Source organism: Pteropus medius, unplaced genomic scaffold (assembly GCF_902729225.1).
Source record: "Pteropus medius unplaced genomic scaffold, Ma_sr-lr_union100, whole genome shotgun sequence".
NCBI classification, from domain to species: Eukaryota; Metazoa; Chordata; class Mammalia; order Chiroptera; family Pteropodidae; genus Pteropus; species Pteropus medius.
The window spans coordinates 3,047,951-3,068,250 of NW_024356336.1; the positions used below are offsets into that span (position 1 = coordinate 3,047,951).

The following is a 20,300-nucleotide window of genomic DNA, read 5'->3' on the forward strand; positions in this document are numbered from 1 at the left end:
ACACAAAGTATGTTTTCAAGAAAGAAACTAGAAAGTGAGGTTTTAGTAGAGAAGGCCATGGGGAGAGAGTCTGACAGACTAAAAGTTCCACCAAGGGGCAGAGTGATGGAAACAAGATGACATAAACCATTTTGAGTCTGGGCCTGAAAATGTATATGCATCTATTTATGACCCAAAGCCAAAAATATAAGCAAGCTTAGCTTGGCTTCTCTGTAGCTCTGTCTATAGCTTTACAGCCAACTTTGTAGAGCTGCAGTTATTTTGATCATGAGGGACTGATGGATTTGCTTCACCAAATGAACCCCACCATGTGGCTTCTGGAGAAGAGAACTTAGTGGACTGTTGTGGAGTCATTAAGAATGTAGGCTATGATCAAGTGATCAGAGTGTATCCTTAAGAATGGAACCAATAGAAATCACGTACCACTTGATGTGATACCCTGAGCAGATCACAGCATTGCTTCTGTGATATTCCTGCACACCCTGAACCAAATCAGACAAACCCAAATAAAGAGACATTCTACAAAACAACTAGTCTGTACTCTTCAAAAGTGCCAAGATCGTGGACGTCAAAGAAAGACTGCAGTTCCAGAATGAAGAAGAGTAAGAGGCATGAAGATTAAATGCAATCATATGATTCTGAACTGGATCTTTTTGCTGTAAAGGAAGTTTTTGGGACAACTGGTAAAATTTAAATGGGATTTGAGGTTTCCATGGTAGTGATGTATCCATGTTAATTTCCTGATTTTGATGGTTGTCCTGTGATTACATTGGAGAATGTGTTTTTTGGAAATACTAAAGTATTTGTGGATGGTAAGGCATCAACAGGAAACAATCTTAAATGATTAAGAAAAAAAAGTCTTTTTTTAATGGACTTAGAATTTTTTTTTTTAATGAAGTTTCTGGAATAAAACTTCAAGGATCCCAATCTCTATTTTGCTGCTTCCTAGGTTTGGGACCTAAGTTTTTCATCTGTAAAATGAGGATAATAACAGTACTGCTCTAAAAGGGTTGTTTGCAAGACACACACCCCCCCACCCACCTAAAAGAAGGCAGAGGTAGGGACTAATTAATGCATGTAAATCCTGGCATAGTAAGAGCTTCGTACATGGTTGTAACTATTTTTCATGTAAAAGACCCAAGCTCATACATTTGCATGGAGGGTCTCTCAGCCTCAAAGGTTAATGATTTTTCACGATTTCTGGGTTCAAATGCCCAGACTCAGGAAAAGCAAGGAGAGAAGCAGACAGATTTAGATTCAGGATTTCATATCCATCCTGGTCTCCTGTCACTGTCCAGAAAAACCCTTGCTTTGGGACTCAGGGACATCTAGGCCCGTGTTTAGATTCCCAGTGAGGTACTCAGACATGTAGCCTTCCCAGAAGAGGTTGCCAGGCAACAAGGCTCCTCAGCAGGAGCCTAGCAGGACTCTCGGACACTCATCAGTCCATTCCTCCCTTTTTACAGCTGAGGCAATGGAGGAGGCCATGTCACAAGGAATGTGCCCAGGGTTACACAGTAAGTTTAAGGACAGAGCTAGGCCTGGAATCCAAGACTTCAGATTTCCAGGGCAATACTTTCTCTGCTGTACCACATGTGGGGCCCCCCTCATCATCACTGCCTACTTATTTGAACTAATACTTCTAGAGTGATTCCTATCTGCTCAGAGTCACAAAAACAAACCCTCTGAATACATTATTTCTTAGACTCCTCAACCTTCGGAGGTCGTTTCTATTATCACCTAAGTCCACACTCCTAATCACTCCTTTTTGCAGCCTGTGCTATATAACTCTGTTCCCACATTGCCTTCAAAAGATTTTGGGGGAAAATTCTTGCTCAGTTACAACTTTAAATAGATTGATACCATAGAAACAATCTGTAAGTGGTATTTCAAAGCTGATATATTTAAAGTCTAGCACAAGTACCTTTTCTAGGACAGTGACATTATACAGTTGTACATGGCTTATTCTTATTTTGGATCTTGCCACAAAAATATATATCATGTCCTGAATTGAAAATCTGGATCAACTGAGATTAACAAGTTCTGTTTCCCTTTAAATGTTTCTTATAGATGGTTTCTATCCTTTCAAGAACTTGTGAACACTATTGTTATATAGAAGGGTGGGACATGAGGTTCCACAGGCCTGAGACATCTGTAAGGCAAGCATCCTCAAGACACAGGTGAGGTGAGGAACCACAGCCTTCATCATTCATTTATTCATTCAACCTTCATCATTCATTCATTCACTCACTGAGTCACTAACACATATTTAGTAAGTTCCTATGTATCATCTATTGCAGTTTAACAATTACCTTCAAATCGAGAGCCGGAAACAACAGTGAATATTATCACACAATTTCTTTGGGCGGGAATTCAAGAGCGGCTCAGCTGGCTTGTTCTGACTTGGGGTCTTCCTTGGGACTGCAGTCAAGATGTCAGCTGGGACTGCAGTCATCTACAAGCTTGACAGGAACTGGAGTGAGTTCTAGGTGACTCACTCACATGGCTGGCAGGCTGGTGCTGGTTGTGGGCAGGAGGCCTCAGTTTCTTGCTACGTGAACTTCTACCTAAGACTGTTGAGTGTCCTCATGACATAGTGACTGGCCTCCCTGAGGATGAGTTGAATCAAGAGAGAAGGACAGAACCACCAGTGTTTTTATGATCTGGTCTCAGAAGTCATACACTGTTATTTCCCCAATATCTGATTAGTCACATGGTCAGCCCTATTTAATAGAGTTACCAGATTTAGCAAATAAAAAATACAGGCTGCCTAGTTCAATGTGAATTTCAGTTAGTATTGTAAAATACTAAGAAGTCATTCATTGTTTTATCTGAAATTTAAGTTTAACCATTTATCTAGTATTAATCTGGAACTCTATCTCTACTCAGTATGGAAAGGGATGACATACAAAGGGGTGTGAATTGCAGGAGGAAAGAACTACTTGGGGCCACCTTGGAAGCTAGGCATATGCAGGTAAATGATGAGCAAAGAAAAACAATAGTTCTCAAACTCATAGTTTACAGTCTAGTAAGACCAACTTGAATCAAATCACCAAGCAAATAAATGCAAAATCTCGACTTTGGTACAGTGGTTCAAAAAGAAGTAGCTGAAGCTTGGGACAGGGAGGGGGTTGTCATCAGAAGAGCCATTTTTATGTTTTGTAGAATGAGCTTTTACATGTGACTTTGTGTTTATGTGTATGTTGGGCGGGGGGCAGCCTATGGAAGGTTCTGCCTCTAGAAGAAGGAAACAAAATCCTGAAAATACACACACACAAATAAATACATGCAAAAAATGGTGAAAACCGAATAAGGTCTGTGGTCTGTAGCCCATAGCTTTGTACTCATTTTGATGTCGACTGCAGTTGTGTAACATGTCAGTACTGGGGAAACTGCCAGAAGGGACTCTTTGTACTACTTTTGCAACTTCATATCAATCTACAATTAGTTCAAAATAAAAAGTTAACCAACAACCCATTTAAAAAAAAAAAATCCAGCTATTACAGTGGAAACAAGGTTAGATCAGAATAATCCAGACTTGTGGAAGGGACTTAAGTCAGAATAGGGCCACTTGGTCAAGAGCACATCTGGTAAGTGGGGCTAGAGCTTCCACCTGAAGGAATGGCATTCCCTTTGTTAATGATCCTGAGAAGTGTTTGTTTAAAACAGAGGACAGGGCAGTAGATGTCTTCCTGGTTCTAGGCCCAGATTTTGGCTTGGGGACGTCTGGAGGAGCTCCATCAGTGGGAAGAACTGTCCTTGGACTCCAGGCGGAGGCTGGAGAAACCCCCCAAGAAGTCTGGGGTTTGGGATGGGCTAGCCTTCTGGGGGCCTGGAATCACTATTTCAATATAAAGAAAAGGTTTGTGCTCGCTTTGGCAGCACATATTCTAAAATCAATATAAAGGAAAGGTATGTGTTTATTTTGTACCCTAATTGAGGGTACAATTTGATGAGAGGGAACATTTGATGAATTCATACAGTATGTGATGACTTGCAAGTGAGGCTGATAAATTGGTTTTTATGATGACTGTGGCTGATTCTCTTTTTCAGAGATGACCACAACGCCTGTTACCCCACATGCTTTTCTGTATTGTGACCTTGCCATTCCACCAGCAAATGGAGTCTATTTCTCTACTTCCTTGGATGTGGGAGGGCCCTATGATTGCTTTGATGAACTATGTGGAAGTGACACTGGGCCATTCCCAGGCATACTCTTAACTCAGGGTCCCCAACCCCTGGGCCACATACTAGTACCAGTCCATAGCCTGTTAGGAACTGGGCTGCACACCAGAAAGAAGCAGGCAGGCTGGTGAAGCTCCACTTATATTTGCAGCCGATCCCCAGCACTAACATCATGGCCTCAGCTCCACCTCAGATCATCAGGCATTAGATTCTCATAGGAGAACCAGTTCCTGGGGCCAAAAAGGACAGGGACCACTGCAGCTGATTAGAAGTTGTGCCGCTTCTAGTCTCTTGCAACACTTGCTCTAGGGAGAGGCCAGCTGCCATATTATTATGACTATCTTGAGACTACCATGCTGTGAGGAAGCCCAGGTTATTTGTGTGGAGAGGCTACATGACAGAGATGCCCCCCAAAAGCCTCTACATGCTCCAATCATCCCAGCCCAGGCACCATACATGTGAATGAAGAAGCTTTCAGATGACAAAAGTGCCAGTCACGGTCTGACTGTAAGAACCACCCTGCTCACTCTAGTTAACTCCCAGAGCTGAGAGATTTTACAATAATTTGTTTTAGGTCCCTATGTTCAGGGCTGGTTGATTTTGCAGTAATAGATGAGTGGAACAATGAATGAAGCTGGACGTCTTCTGCTTCCCAGTGAGTGTTGACCATGGGCTTCCTATGTTTGTAACTCCATCACTGCCCATTTCACTGCAGTCTCAAGAAAGGAGATACAAGAATTGTTTTACACTGTGGTTTCATCACATCCTGCCTATGTCACCCATCAGCTCCTCCTAATAAACCTGGGAAGTTTAACTTCCCCATTCTACAGATAAAGAAATGCAGGCTCGAGCCACTCAACTGCTACGTTGGCCTGATTCCAAAAAATCCAAGCCCCAAACCAGTGTGAGTCACTTCCTTCCCAAAGCCTTGCTATTAACATCTTTAAAGATTTGAAACTCTTCTGAGCCCAGCTGATCTCTCAGCATTTGGGGGCCGTGGAGTAAAAGGTTAATCAGTAGGCTTGGAGAAATCAAACCCCACACATGCCAAAGAATGGATTGGGCCCTTGACCAGCTCCTGGAATTATCACCTCTTAAGCCCTTGGAATATTGTCTAGTAAGAGTGACCCTGGGCCACACTAGGCCAGTTAGTCGATGCCAACAACATGACTTATGATGGAGACTGTGAGTCGTGCTATATCATTTGACTCTTGGAAGGGCTGGAGACTAAGTAACTGGAGACTAGGGTGAGTCATATGGCTGCCCTACACCTATGTGACTGCTGCCCAAGAAGAAGTGCTGGATGCCAAAGCTCAGGTGAACCTTCCTGGGTGGCAGTACTGCATCCGTGTTGTCACACAGCATTGGTAGAATGACGCATGTCCCTAAGATTTCGCAAGGAAAGGATGACTAGAAGCTCACACTTGGTCTCTCCAGGACTCTGCTCGACGTGCCTTTTTCTTTTGCCGATTTTAACCTGTATCTTTTCATGGGAATAAACCATAACCATGAGTCTAACAGGTTTTCTGAGTTCTGTGAATCCTTCTAGCAAATCACTGAACCTGAGGGTGGCCTTGAGGTCCCCTGACACAGGAGGTCAGCTGTGCCTTGAATGGACTTATTCTTCAGCCTTTTCTCGTCATCAATCAAACTGACAAAATTCAATATGGATAAACAAAAATCTATTCACTCTGTAAAGTAAGGCACAGACAAATGAGTCCCTGTTCACTTTATTCAAATAATATATTTTTTTCTTTGTGAAACTGAGTAGAACCGAGGAAGAATCAAAGTAAGCCTCATATATTAAATTTTTAAATAGATTCTTGGAATTCAAAAGTGAGGGTCAATAGGAGAGGCACGGGTTGTGGGCCTTGTCCCAGCAAACAAAGCCACCAAGGTAGTCCTGCAAATGAAGGAAGGTGGCAAATCCATTTCTTAAAAAAAGTTCTTGAGGGGAAAAATAAAAAATACCTAAGTTTCAAAAGCCGGACTACTTCCACGCTCTTCATTCTCTTCGTTCACTACCCGGGCGTGTCCGAAGATAGAGTTTCAAGGAAAATTTTCAATGATTCAGGCTTGCAAACATATGCAAATACATTCCTCATCAGCAGTCCTTTTTTTTTGGCGATTAATAGCAAGCAATATGCTTGGATTAGAGGTCCGATTTCCACTCGAATGCAAAGTTTCTTCTCTTCTTGGCAACAAAGCCACTTGCAGAGACCTGAAAGGAAGGAAACCACATTAGCCCCAGAGGAACAATTCTGAAATAGATCTTTTATATTTATATGTGTGATTGCAGAACGTATGGGCTTCATGCATTCGCATAAGATGTGAGGTTATCTATATGCATCCCAGATGGCCAGAGAGAATTTAAATCCCGTTTCTCGGGTTCTTCCTCATGTCTCAACCTGCATACACCTGATCTCAAAGATACACTTTTCTTATTTATGAAGGGCAAATGGCAATGACTGCATGATAAATGCCAATGAATGTTTGGGGGCGAGGGAAGACTTAGCATTTGTTCAAGGCCAATCCTATACCAGTAATGTAGGGAGGAGGCAAGATAACTAAAATGTTAAATCGAGCTATTTTCAGAGACTAATCAGCCCTACAGCCAGATCACAAGGAAACCTAAAGAACACAAGGAGATTTCTGCTGGGATTGCTAACAAACCATTTCCCCACACTGAAGGGAAAACAGAAAAACAGATCTTTAAGTGGTACCCTACACAAAATAAAATCATTCATTCCCTATGGCTAAAATCATGGAGAACCGATGGATCAAAGGCTGGGAATTGCCAGCAGGCCTTTCACGCTACATATTCTTACCTTTTCTCTGCTACATACTCTTACCTTTTCTCACCGTAAGCCCATATTATAGGAAAATGGGTAAACAAAGTCTTTAAACTATAATTCACAGAAACTAAGGATGATATATAAACTGGATTCTCCAGACACTTGGGGCTTTTGTTCTTATCTGGGCATTCTGTCTTTGCTTTTCCCTTTCTCTAATAAATGCTCCTTTTGACTAACTTTGGAGGGCGTTTGAATTCTTTCTTGCGCTCAGCAAAGAACCCTTTAGGATCTCAGTGCAGGGCTTGAGCTCCCCCCAAACTCGGGTGGAGCCCTATCCTGAATCACCAGGAATCAGCTAAAGCACCCTGTATATGGTTTCTCTTTTAAACAGTGTTTAAACAGTGAACCGAGGGGTATATCTGGCTTTTGTCAGCAAGAATATTCAAGATTCTACTAACGGATCTGCAGGTAGAGCAAGGGGAATAGAGTAAGGGAGAAACACAGAGAACATTTGTTTCCATGTGAGGTTTTTTTTTTTCCCTTTGGAATTAAATAGAACTTCAGGATCTCAGCAAGACTCAAGATGGGAACCCTGATAATGACAGGGGCTGAGTGTCACCAGCCTTGTAGGTTGGTGCCAAGTGGATTTCAAAAAAAAATGAAAAAAAAAATGCTGATTATTTAAAAATAAGGAGACTAAAAATAAAGTCTCGGTTAGAAGTGTTGTTTCTGTCTAAAAGACTAGGGAAAATAGCAATGGAAGTTGGTTCTGACCTCTCTGTAAGTCCAAATTTCCTTGTGCCTGATAAGAAGTGGGGGGCGGACATAAGGAAGTGAGCTTACTCACTGGACTTAACTCCAGTGCCTGCAACCACAGCATGGGCCCATTACTCCCACGTGGCCAGCTCACTTCCTCTCAAGGCTACGCTTGTTGGTGGACACTGGTGAAGCCCCATTCTCCACATGTGGAAAATGGAGGCTGAGATGAGTCAAACCCAAAGTCAGTTCTTACATCTTTGACTTCAAGTTCAGAAGCTGTTCTCCTATCCCTTAGCCAAAATATAGATGGATAAATATACACTTAAAATTGTTCCTTAAAAGCAAATTCTGGGGGGAGATGACTTTTGGGTGGCTCTGTGGTCTTGGGCAAGGCAAAGCCTTTCTCTGGGCTTTGGTTTTTCTCTTCCGTAGAATGGGACAATCAGGTCACCTGCCTCCTAGGGCTGCTGAGAGTTAAATGAGAAACACAGGAGGAGCACTGGGCCCAATGCCACAGGGGCTTATTCTTAGACTAGAACTGCTTGTGGCTATTGTTAGAATATTAATTGCTCTGGGCCGAACCCGATGTTGTTTACTGAACTGACAGCATTCCATGCAAAAATGGTTCTAGAATCCCTCATCACACTGGTCCTCCGAGCCCCCTCTCTAATGCCAGACAAACCTTCATCTGGTTGGCTCCACACTGATCCCTGCCCCCACCCTTGTCCAGAGCTAGGAGACTAAGCCTTGATTCTATAAATAGCTCCCCGGCCTATCACCATGGAAACCTCCCAGAGGGCTGGGTCAGCCCACCTTGATGGACACTCTTCCCCAGGGAGGCGCTGGAAAGGCAAGCTTTTCAAAAAGTGGATTCTGGGCTCAGAAGTGGCGGGTGCCCCCAGCGAAGTCTGCAGGCCTACCTGGAAATCATGAACTTCCCAAGTGGGAGGAGGTGCTGTTCTGGTTCACCTGGAAAAAGACAACATACAGAGAAAGGGGTTATGACCAAGTGTGGGTGCTAGGGTCTTGCTGCTCTGAGGTTTATCCCTCAGCATCATTGCATCGGGCACACACATGCACTCGTTCATTGAATATTTACTGCACACCCACTATGTGCCAAGTGCTGGGGATATGTGAACATGACAGACCCAGTCCTATTCTCATGCAGCTTACATTCTAATACAGTGAGAGCCTGTTAAACACATAGGCAAGATAATATCAACCCCGGGCAATACAGTTGGCTGATGTGTGTGACTGTTGTTGGGACTACTTCACATAGGGTGGTTAGGGATGACACAAGGGGATGACATTTAAGCTGAAGTGCAATGTCCTGGGTTCCAGTTCTTAAAACATGTGAGATCTCCAAGCAGCTTCTGTATGCTAATGGGATCACTGGTGGCAGGGTGCCTCTAGAAAGCTTCGGCATGGTGGCAGCTGGTCACCAGAAAAACCAAGGCATGATTAAAGGGCTGGAAATTTCAACCCCACACCCCTCAGCCTCTGGGGAAGGGAGAGAGGCTGAAGACTGAATAAATAACCAATGGCCAAACGATTGAATCCATCATGCCTACTTCATGAAACCTCCATAAAAACTGCTAAGCGACAGGTTCGGAGAATTTCCGAGCTGGTGAACACATCGAAGTGCTGTTGGGGTGCGGGGGAGGTTCACGCATCCAGAGCATGGGATCCCCACTCCTTCCCCCAAACCTCACCCGATGGATCTCTTCCATTTAGCTGTTCCTAAATTGTGCCCTTTATAATAAACCGGTGACCTGGGAAATAAACAACTTACCTGAGTCTTGTAAGTTGTTCCAGCGAATTATCAAACCTGGGGAGTAGAGATCATGGGAAGCCCCAAATGTGTAGATAGCCGGGCAGAAGTGCGGGTAGCCTGGGCACCCCACTGCAGCTGGCATCTGAAGTGGGGGCAGCCTTGTGGGAATGTGCCCTTAACCTGCAGGGTCTGATGCTATCTCTGGGAGTCGGTGTCAGAACTGAACTGAATTATTTTGACGCCCAGTTGGTGTCCAGACAGTCAGAGAATTGGTTGTTGGTGTTGGAAAATACCCCATAAACCAAAATCTAAAAGATGAAAACAAGGCCTGACATGCAAAGATCTGGGTGGAAAAGCATTCCCAAAGGGGGAACAGCAATGACCTGGAAGGGGGAGGGTGTTTGGAGCCTGCTTTGCATTAGTCGTCATTCTAACATGTGAGCTGCTTTGCTCTGCTGGCTTAATATTTCTCCATATTTTGGGTTTCATAATTACCATTTTGGATGGCTATAAAGGCTTCTGTAGAATGTGTGTGCCATCATTTACTTAACTGTTGACCTAAGATAGTTTCCAATTTTTGCTATATCCTGAATAAAGTCCTGAGCACAGTGGAGGGCAGTGGAGGGGATGGGGGAGGGGAAAGCCAGGGTCTGGTGTGCAGGGCAGCTCGTCAGAGGGTGGGAGTGCCCACGATGACAGAGAACATGCCATTCCTTCGAATTTTGTTTCTTACACAGCAAAAAATCAGCCTCAGGCCAGCTAGATGTCTTGAACACGCCCTACACTGCAGGGGACTGTCAACTGGTCCAAAGCTTTTATGAAACAATTTTAGCCTTGTAGTTCAAAAAGTCTTAAAAAGATCTGAATGAACCATTCTACCCACTGATCCTACTTCTTAAAAATGTATTTTAAGGAAATGATTCAGTAGAGCCCTCCCACCCTTGCCCCACAGAGGAAAGTCAAAATCAGAGTGATGTGCACGTGACATAATTTGGGGTATTTCCCAAAAGCAGAAAATGATCTTAAGGCAACAGTCAAATGGTGGCACATAAAAATAATGCATTCCAGAGAATACTGTGTAGCTAGCTATCCAAAATGGCAAGAGTGAAACCACAAGATGGAAAAACATTAAGAAAGCAAACAAAGCAGCTCGTGCATTGGAATCTCCATGAAAGCAAAAATGCAAATCCGGGTGGGTTTCGAATTGTGGATAATTCCTCTCACTCCCGCTTCTGTTGTTCTTGTTACATCATCTCTTTGGTTAAAAGAGATAATAAATTACTACTGACTAATTCTGGCGACATTTTTTCACAGTGGCTAAGGATGGGTCTCTGATCTCACAAAGGGAGTGTGGACTTCGCCCCAAAGAACAGAGATGTGCACAAAAGCTGTGTTCCCCAGGCAATCAGACTTCATGAATTTGAGAATTAAATTGGGGATTGGCACAGGGTGGCCTGCCCTTTATTTGCCAAATTAAATACACACACACACACACACACGCATGCACACACACACATTAAAACTACTAATTTTAACACTGCCACTTCACTTAAAAGGGAGTGCTTTAACACTAAAAGGAGGACAGCTATAATGTTGATGAAGGGGGAGTTCTTCTTGACATGCTCCATGGACCGCCTGCCAGGGACAGAGGACATACCCGGGGTGCGTGAGCAGCACAGCCATGGGTGTGTGCACAGGGATGCAGAAGGGTATCACGTCTGCATCTGCACATATACCTGTATCACATGACCCTCATGTTTCATTTTCTGGTAGACTGAAGAAAATGTTGTGCTGGGTCATGTCTGAGAATTGCTGCTTTAAATAAAACTGAATTTGGGGCTAAAGACAGAGAGTTCCCACTAAGTCCCTCCAACTGCTTTCGAGCAAGGAGACAGTTGAAGGAAGGGGCTCAGGCAGAAGGGCTGCTGAGACCTGGCCCCAGCTAGATCAGACACTTACAGAGTCTCTGGCCCAACCCCCATGTCCACTCAATTTTCTGACAGGGAAACTATCATCCATATTAGAGAAGGGAAGTGTCTAAAGGCACGCGGCAAGCTAGTGGTATGACCAGATAAACAGAACTCAGAAATTCCTGTGGAGTCTCTAACCTGAAAATATCCTTTCAGATTGGCTGGTGTTTTATAGTCCCCTTTCAAAACCTAGGAAAGAGAAAAGAGATATCAATGATTATCATGAAAATGATCAAAAAATAAAATTTAGTCCATTACCTCCACATCCACTTACTCTCCCTCCCATCCATCCATCCATCCATCCATCCATCCATCCATCCATCCATCCATCCAGATGATCCACAAGTAATAATAAAGACAAGTAAGCAAGAACATATCAAACCACAGGAAGTGCTACAAAGAAAGTAAAACAAAAGGATGTGCTCAGGCGTGCCCAGAGGGCTGCTTTTGAGTGTATGATTAAAAAAACCTCTTGGAACAGGTGATCTTTGAGCTGAACCTCAATGACAAGGAAAACTAGCCAGGCTAACCTCTGAAGGAAAAGCATTCCAGGCAGAGGACACAGCCAGGGGAAAGGCCTTGAGCTGGAAAAGAGAAAATTCCTGGCCTTTCCACTATCTTGTGATATATAGGGAACCAGTGCTGTCCAATCCTGATAATGCAAACCATCCATGTAACTCAAAAATTTTCCAGTCGCCACATTTAAAAAAAGCGAATCAGGTAAAATTAATTCTAGTAATACCTTTTATTTAACCTGATATAGCTAAGATATTACTATAACATGTAATCAGTATAAAAATGATTAATGAGAAATTGTACATACATCTTTTTGTACTACGATTTCAAAATCCAGTAAGTATTTCATACATACAGCACCTTTCAATTTGGACTAGTCACATTTCACTGGTCACAGCTCAATGCCCACACAGAGTTAGTGGCTAGTGGCTATAATGGACAGTGCAGGTGTAGAGTATAAACAATTTCATTAACACTGGGGTCCTTTCAATCAGAGTTTACTGTGTCCCAGGGTTTATTACAGGAACAGAGAGTGTCTACAGAATACGTAGACAGAAACACACATACACACACATACACGGCTTTCAATGAGGGGACTTAGCTTTGTAGTAATAGCAAAACCACTATGAAGACTAAACAAGTGACAAGCGTTTGACGCTTGCTAAGACTTGTGGAACCCCTCAGGGAGGACACCTCTTTGGAAGGAAACTAAAGACATCTTCCATTTTAAACACACAACGGAGCTCCAGAGAGCTGATCTTAATCATCAGTGCTCATCGGAACTTTTTATACCACACACAAAATTGGGCCTTACTCCAGGAGCTTCTGACCCACAGTCTGGGGTAAAGAGACTTCAGGGAGTCTCTGTCTTTAAAGAGACTTCAGGGAGCTGCTGCTGAGCCCCTGGCTGAGAATGTGGGGTAAGGAGAGCCCCGCCTGGTGGTGCTGTGGTTTTCATCCTGCTCCCATTGCTGCTCCTGAGAGGCAACATGGGAGGCTGGATTTCAAGATCATTTCAAAGAGAGTTCTTCTTTTTAATCCAGTTAAGTTAATTTTTTATTGTGAAATAAGACATGCATACAGAAAAGTAGATAAAATGCATAAGTACAGTTTAAAGAATAACTATTGTTAAATAATAAAAATTAATAAATGACACTATTTATAATAGAAATAATAAACGAATAAAAATAAACCACATCCAGTTTGCCAACATCCACGCTGTCAGTGTGGTCTGGGCATCTACACGGGCTCTCTGCAGATTCCCATAAATAGATGTTTGCAAAGTCCACTGATGTCATGGGAAGAGGAAGTGATGAGACCCACAGATGGGCTTATAGCTCAATCACAAGGGCAGGGCCCCCAAAGCTCAATGTTTGTAAATTCTCTCTGTTAAAAAGAGAGGCTGCGCATGTCAGAGAGGTGTAAAAGACTTGTTAGCACCAAACGGAGTCTTTCTCCTGGAGTTAACTGAAGGATGAGAGGAGACTTGAGAAAGGAATGACTTTCTTTTTCTTTGTGATTCAACACAAGGAACTGTGTACTTTTTATAATCAGCACGTAATTAAAATGCTGAGCTTGGCTTAAATTAAGATTCTGGGTCTTAATAGCGTAAGAACTAAAAGGCCCTTCCTCAGGCCTGGGTCCCTTTTTCAAGTATTTTCTTTAACTTAGTGTCTCTAGGGAAGTGAGAACACAGCACTCAGAGTAAACTAGAAGCTGTGACAGCAACATGTAAATAAGACCACGAATTAGCCCTTTATGATTTCAAAACATCTTGTCAAGATTTCCCTTGACCATCTTAACTAATGAGGACTTAAAAAGTAATTTGAACTGGACATAACTCATATTTGACTGAGAAATCAACAGTGAATCTTACGCAAGCATGAAAGGGACCAATGGTTTATTTATACCCAGTCTCAACATAGAGTTGAAGTGCTTTATAAACGAACAAACAACTGGGAAAACAGAGGGGAAATGGTAAATAAGAGTAGAGAAATAAAATGAAATTAGTGCACAAATGGGCATGCTGGTAGATGCTAGAGAGAGGCTACCGGTTGGCTCTGAGCTACCTCGTGGCCCAAGCAAAAATGGAAATACAAGCATTCATAGGATTCACTATGTCCATAAGATAGAAACAAACCAGCTGCTTAGGAATCTAGAGACTGTTTTCTCAGCCGGAGCTTGCATCCCTGCCATCACCTAAGGGCACGCCTCCACATGTGCCCATGCACTCACCCGGTGTGTGTTGTTGACAACGATGGGGTCGGGGTTGCCGTAGTTGGGTGGGTTTGCATAGGGATCATAGCCGAGCCGAGCCAGCATGGGAGCAATCTGGGCCATGTCCCTCACCACGTCCCCAGGGATGTGACCGGTCCACTTGGAGAGTGCTTCCAGGTTCACAGGCTTGATGACCTGGTCTGTGGATCGCTCAATCCTGGAGAGAGAGGACAGGTTGGATGGGGCCCGGGCAGACACAGATGGTCCCTCGGCGGACTCCCTGCTCAGTCACTCTGGGGCAACAAGAAAGGTTGCGGGGACCTGGCCTTCAGCCAGCTCTGCCCCCATCAGCTGTGAGACTATTGGCAAGTCACTTGGCCTCATCTTACCTCTGTACAATAGGGATCAGAGCATGTGGTGGGAAGCCAGAAGAAAGTATTAGGCAGTACACACAGTTGGTGCTTAAATTCTACTTCCCCATCATCTCTGACTTTTTAAAACTAAGTTTTTATTTATGTGACTAAGATGGATAATTTTTTCTTGAGCAATAATTAGAAAACACTACTTGTAAGGCTAAGAGTCCCTGTGGTCACCACTCCCTGTCTGTCAACTCCCTACAGGGACCCAGTCTTCGCATTTTGGAGCACATCTTTTAAATCCTTTTTCTATGCTTTAAATTAGAATGGCTAAGAGCAGACTCGGGAGCCAGACTGTCTGGGTTCAAACACCAGCTGTACCAACACTGGCTGTGTGGCCTTGGGAGAGTTACTGCACCTCTCTGAGCCTCAGTTTTCTCATCTATTCATGGGAATAATAACAGTACCCACCTCACTGGGCTGTTCTGGGGAATAAATGAGTTAATAATAGAAGAGTATATGGTACATTGTAAGGTCCTTTTTTTTTTTTTTTTTACTAGGCTAGGCAACCCTTGTTGACTTCTCACAGATTGCAAGGACCTTGTCAGCTTACAATCCCTTATTTTTTACTTTTTTACGCCTACAGCACCTGGTCTTCCTAGGTGGTCTCCCATCCATGTACTAACCAGGTTGACCTGCTTAGCTTCTGAGATCAGACGAGATCGGGCATGTTCAGGGTGGCATGGCTGTAGACTGTTAGGTCTTAGTAAGTGTTAGCTTTTTCTCGCTCCCTCTCCCACATACATACACACAGAAAATCTGTGGTTTTGTCTGCAGTTTCTAAAACAGAAATTATATGCTCTATTTATTGGAAATTATTTTTTTCTACTCAACACCACCTTCTTTTTCCAGCTGTGTAGTATTCCTCCGTAGCACATTTTTAAATTCTCCTAAAGACGGACACTTACGTTGCTTTCAAGTTTTTGCTGTTACGATGCACCACCATCATCTTAAACGTACTTCCTTATGTTCCCCTATAACAAGCTTACCCAGCCATCAGAATCGTGGAGATTCTACCAGTTTGGGGGCCCTCCATGATGAAAGGTGGGGAATTCCCAGGCTGGAGGGTCTATTTCTAGATGCTTCCATCCCAATAAGAGGTAACTTGGAGAAGAACAGATACAAAAAGATGTAGCAAAAGGAAGACAGGATCGGGGAGAGAACTGGGGAGGGTGAAAAGGTGTGGACTGGTGGGAAGAGCAGGGATGTGGAGTCTGCAGACCTGGATTTAAGTCTCAACTCTAGTCGGTGTGTCAGAGATCTTAAATATGTACTTGGCCCTTGCCACAACCCTTCTATTTCTGGGGCTTTGTGGACAGAAATAACACAGACACGACCCAGAACATGAATGTGAGAAATGCTTGCTGTGGGTCAATAAAACTAGAAATAACCAGTGTCTAAAAATAGGGGATATTAGACATGGTGATCTGTGTAGTGGATTATTATGCAGCCATCCAAAGTGACATCACAGAGAAGTGTTGGGGGGCCACGAGCAAGTGGTCCCAAATACAAAGTGGAAAAAGGTTACAGAGGAAAACGTTTTATCAATGTTCCCTGACAAAGGTCCAGCAGGACATATGTCAAAATCTGAGTCATGGAATTATGGATTGTTTTCCTTTCTTGTTTAGTGTGTTTTCCCAACTCCCTGCAATAAAGATGTGTTCCTTTGGCAATCTGGTGTTTTGCCATGAGAATTTACAAAACCCCAGCTCCAGCACCAACCAGCTAGGGTACTCAGCACATGGGCACTTCACTGCTTGGGGAGAGCTGCTGTAACCCCCCAGCTCCACTCAGGAGCTCTTGGGAATGGAGCCTGACAGGGACCAGCCATGAAGAAAATCAAGAGGCACGTCCTGGGAAGGACCACTCTCTCTCTGGGCTCTCCAGGATGCTCCAGCCTGATCGGATGGTGATACAGAGATAGCGCACTTTGACCCTGCACTTTCTTCCCAAAGGAGGAAGGAAGAGAGCAAGGGACAGAAGAAGGGTGGGAGGAGGGGAAGTTCTGAACACGGAGAGCTTGAGAGAGCACAGGCTCTGGAGTCCATCACACCTGGGCTTAAGTCTCAGCACCACGCTTTGCCAGCTGTGTGGCCTTAGGCCAGTAACTTTTCTCTGAGATTCAGTTTCTTCAACTACAAAATAGGATAAGTGAAGGTCCTGTGTCTTCGGGTTGCTGTGGTGATTAAAGGAATGATGTTTGTTGGGGACTTAACTCAGTGCTTGCCACAGAGCAGGCGCTCATTAAATGGTAGTGAGGTTGAGGATGATGAGTATTCCAATAAAAGCAATATCAACACCAACAATGATAACAATAATAATAGTAATAGTAGCCCCTAACATGTATTACCCTATTTGATGCTGATAGGTATCTACTTATAAGGTAGATGGATCATAGCCCCATGTTACAGATGAGGAAATGCAGGCACTGAGAGGTTGAGCCACTTGCTCAAGGTCACACAGCTAGGAAGTTGCAGAGCTGGGATTTGAACCCAGACAGCCTGGTTCCAGAATTCATGTTCTTAACCTGTACCCACTACAGCCTTGCTACGAAGCATATTCAAAGTTTGCTGATTCTGTCAGAAAAAAGCAATTGCCCCCCTATTTTTGGATAATGAAGATGAGCCACAGAGAGGTATAAGTGATTTGCTCAATGCCACAGAACTATGAGTTGGGATATCCGGTTCAAGGCCCTGCTCCTGACCAGTCCCTTTCTCAGATCTTCTCCATTACAACAGAGGCAGCTGAGACTCAGAGAGGCATAGTGACTTGGCTAAGGCCACACAGCTCAGAGAGGCAGACACCATCTTCCCCCCTAGTGCCTCCGACTCTAGGACTAGGGGTGTGGGTGGAGCATCGGGGGCTCCACTCACTTGGACAGGGAGACGCCACCAGGCTTGCCAATGAGGTCCTCATGGTGCAGGACAGCATCGCTCCAGGCGATGCCAAGGAAGTCGAGAATGAGCTTGAGGGAACGCCTGGGGTGCAGCACCAGCTGCTCGTAGTACACAGGCAGGCACTTGTCCTTGCCCACCTCCATACACTGGGCGTACATCACCTCGATGGCCTTGTTCCACTTGGTGAGGCAGTCACGGTAGCTGCTGAGGTCGAAGCCTGCAATGGTGACCTTGCGTGTGATCATAGAGTGCACAGAGGCCCGGCCGTCCCGTACCATCAGCAGGAACTTGGAGTTAGGGAATAGGCGTGACAGGTAGACTGAGGACTTGAGGGTGAAGGGGTCCTTGTTGCAGAGCACACGAGCAGGCTCTCCGTGCTTGGCGATCACCTCCAGGATGAAGGCCTGCATGGCGGCGTCTAGCACCTCATCTGTCACGCCGGCCTCGTCCAGCCGCAGCTTCTCACGGCCCGACTTGGACCAGGCCTGGCGCATAGCCAGCACGCGGGGGATGATGCGGGTCTCCTCGCCACAGCGCACCTCAGGGTGGGCATCCAGCATGGCACGCATCAGTGTGGTGCCGCTGCGGGGCACGCCACCCACGAAGATGAGTGGCATGGCCTTGCCATAACGGTACTCCACGTGGTCCATGCCCGTCATCACCAAGTCCTCCTGCTCTGGTCGCATGGCCCACCGGGGGCTCCGCGGACCCTCCAGCACCGCCCGGCACTCCAGCACCTGCTGCCCCAGCTGAACCGCCAGTACCAGGGCCAGGGCACAGCCGGCTGCCAGCAGCGCCCTCCGCACCGACAGGCGCATAGTGGGCCTGGGGTGGGGGGCCTGCTTCAGCGACAGGTCAATGGGAGGCCCGCCAGGCTCACATCTGAGGAGAGAGAAGGGTACACGTGGTCAGGGAGGTCTGTGAGCTGCGAGCCCTTTACCATACAGACCCCAATGACAGCAAACGTGAGGATGCAGACAGTCACAGCAGAGAACTCGCTCACCAAACCGGGCACTTCATCTATCTTAACACATGAGATCTTCCAACCACCTTCAGGGTAGGTGCCATTATCACCCCAGAGGATGCTGGAGCCAGACGACCTAGGTTCAAATCTCTTTTCGCCATTTCCTAGCTGTGGGATCTTGCTCAGTTCCTTCATCTCTCAGTGCCTCAGTTTCCTCATCTGATCAATGGACAGAGTAGTAATTATTTTTAAACTGATTATCAAAATGTGGACAATAATAATGCACTAGAACGTCAGACTCCAGCAGCGCATCATTTCGCAAGGACACAGTTTTGGCTTGTTTTGTTCACGGCTGTCTCCCCAGCTCCTAGCACAGTGCCTGGCACCTGCTAGGTGCTCAATAAACATTTATGGACTATGTCTTGGTTAAATGAGCAGGGCCTGGTACGGAGAAAGTGCTACGAGAGAGGAGGAAACTGATGCGTGGTGAGGTTGCTCACAGGCACTTGACTGGAAAGCAGCCAAGTCAGAGTCCTAGAATCAGATCCCAGCCAGCCAGCTCTGGAGTCTGCTCTGAATGACCACACTCTGCAGCTGTAGGAGCTGTTTTTCAGGAGAAGGTGCAGAATATCGTGGTCTGGGTTTCTTCTCAAATCCCCATCCATTCATTCCATCTTCATTCATTAAATACTTATGAAACACGAAAAGGTGCCAGACACTGTGCTCAGGGCTGGGGACATGAGACAGCCAGGCCTCTGGCCTCAAGGAGCTTATGTCCTAGTCGGGGATGCAAACGGTATACATGCTATTGCCAGGCTGTGGTAACAACCTGCATAGAAATGAGCTGCACACTGTGGGAGGGACCAAGCAGAGAGGGCATCTTGGAGGAGGTGACATCCAAGCCAAGACCTAAATGAGAAGGAGCTGGCCATGTGAAGATGTGTGGGAAGGGTGCTCGAGGCAGAGGGAACAGAGAGTGCAAAGATCCGAGATGGCGGAGGGTGTGGAGTGTTCGGGAACCTGAGAGGAGACTGCTGGGGCTGGAGGGGAGGGAGCGGAAGACAGGAGGCAGATGGCTGCAAGGCAAGGGGACAGGGGAAGGAAACGGACTTACTCTAAGGGCAGCCCCTGGAGAGAGGGCCTGTAGGAGAGAGAACAGAGGTAGGGAGGTCAGTCTGGAGTCTCCCGCTGGTGTCCCAGGAAACCTCAGGGATGCTGAGACTATGGGGGTGACAGAGGGAAGGGATGACTTAGGACATGAATTATGACCCTGAGCCTATGCTCTCAACCCTCCCAGGCACTGCTAATAGAGATGATCAGACTTCAGTGGCAATTCTATAGATAAGAACTTGTTTGAAAAGTAGGGCCCACCCAGCTCAGCTACCCGCTTCTCTGGTCACCTCAAATGACAGATCTGCCCTCCTCCCCAGTTTATCCTTAAGGCCTTTCAATTTTACAACTGTTGTCCAATACAGAAAATGCAGACTCAGACACCGGACGGACACTCAGCCAACCTCTAACCACCCCAGCCCTTCTCTGCCTTGCCGTTGCTCTGTTTCTGAGACTTCGCTTCCTCTCTCATCTTCCAGAATCAAAGGGCTTGAGGTCTCTGGGCCTTCAGAGAGTAAGGTAGGCTTGGTTTGAATCCCAACTCTGCCACTTCCTGTGTGGCTGTGTGAGCTTGGGCAACAGACTTCACTTCTCTGAGCCCCATCTGTAAAATGGGTTGATGAGTGTCAACATTAAAGGTTAATCATGAACATTAAATGACCCTCTTAAGAACTTAAGAACGCACCCGGCAGGTGGG

The 20,300-nt window shown here is 45.3% G+C and overlaps 1 protein-coding gene, 1 long non-coding RNA gene and 1 pseudogene across 5 annotated transcripts in view; 1 reads left to right on the forward strand and 2 right to left on the reverse strand.

Moving 5' to 3' along the window:
* The first annotated feature begins 1,100 nt into the window (after window positions 1-1,100).
* Window positions 1,101-7,216, forward strand: LOC120601935 (uncharacterized). Its single transcript, XR_005652595.1, has 2 exons — window positions 1,101-2,185; window positions 4,054-7,216. It is a non-coding gene; the product is annotated as an uncharacterized LOC120601935 (long non-coding RNA).
* Window positions 5,885-20,300, reverse strand: part of TPST2 (tyrosylprotein sulfotransferase 2) — a 49,056-nt gene continuing 34,640 nt past the window's right edge. For 2 of the 4 annotated variants that reach the window (XM_039861859.1, XM_039861860.1), the window contains exons 2-6: window positions 17,506-18,411; window positions 14,235-14,433; window positions 11,622-11,672; window positions 8,660-8,708; window positions 5,885-6,406 (exon numbers count right to left, since the gene is read on the reverse strand). In XM_039861859.1, the coding sequence (XP_039717793.1) occupies window positions 8,667-8,708; window positions 11,622-11,672; window positions 14,235-14,433; window positions 17,506-18,347 (1,134 nt within the window). In that variant the 5' untranslated portion in view covers window positions 18,348-18,411 and the 3' untranslated portion in view covers window positions 5,885-6,406; window positions 8,660-8,666. Of the gene's footprint in view, window positions 6,407-8,552; window positions 8,709-9,531; window positions 9,568-11,621; window positions 11,673-14,234; window positions 14,434-17,505; window positions 18,412-20,300 lie in introns of all 4 variants that reach the window. The other 2 variants (XR_005652594.1, XR_005652593.1) reach the window with 2 other exon arrangements.
* On the reverse strand, window positions 15,210-15,326 carry LOC120602087 (uncharacterized; annotated as a pseudogene).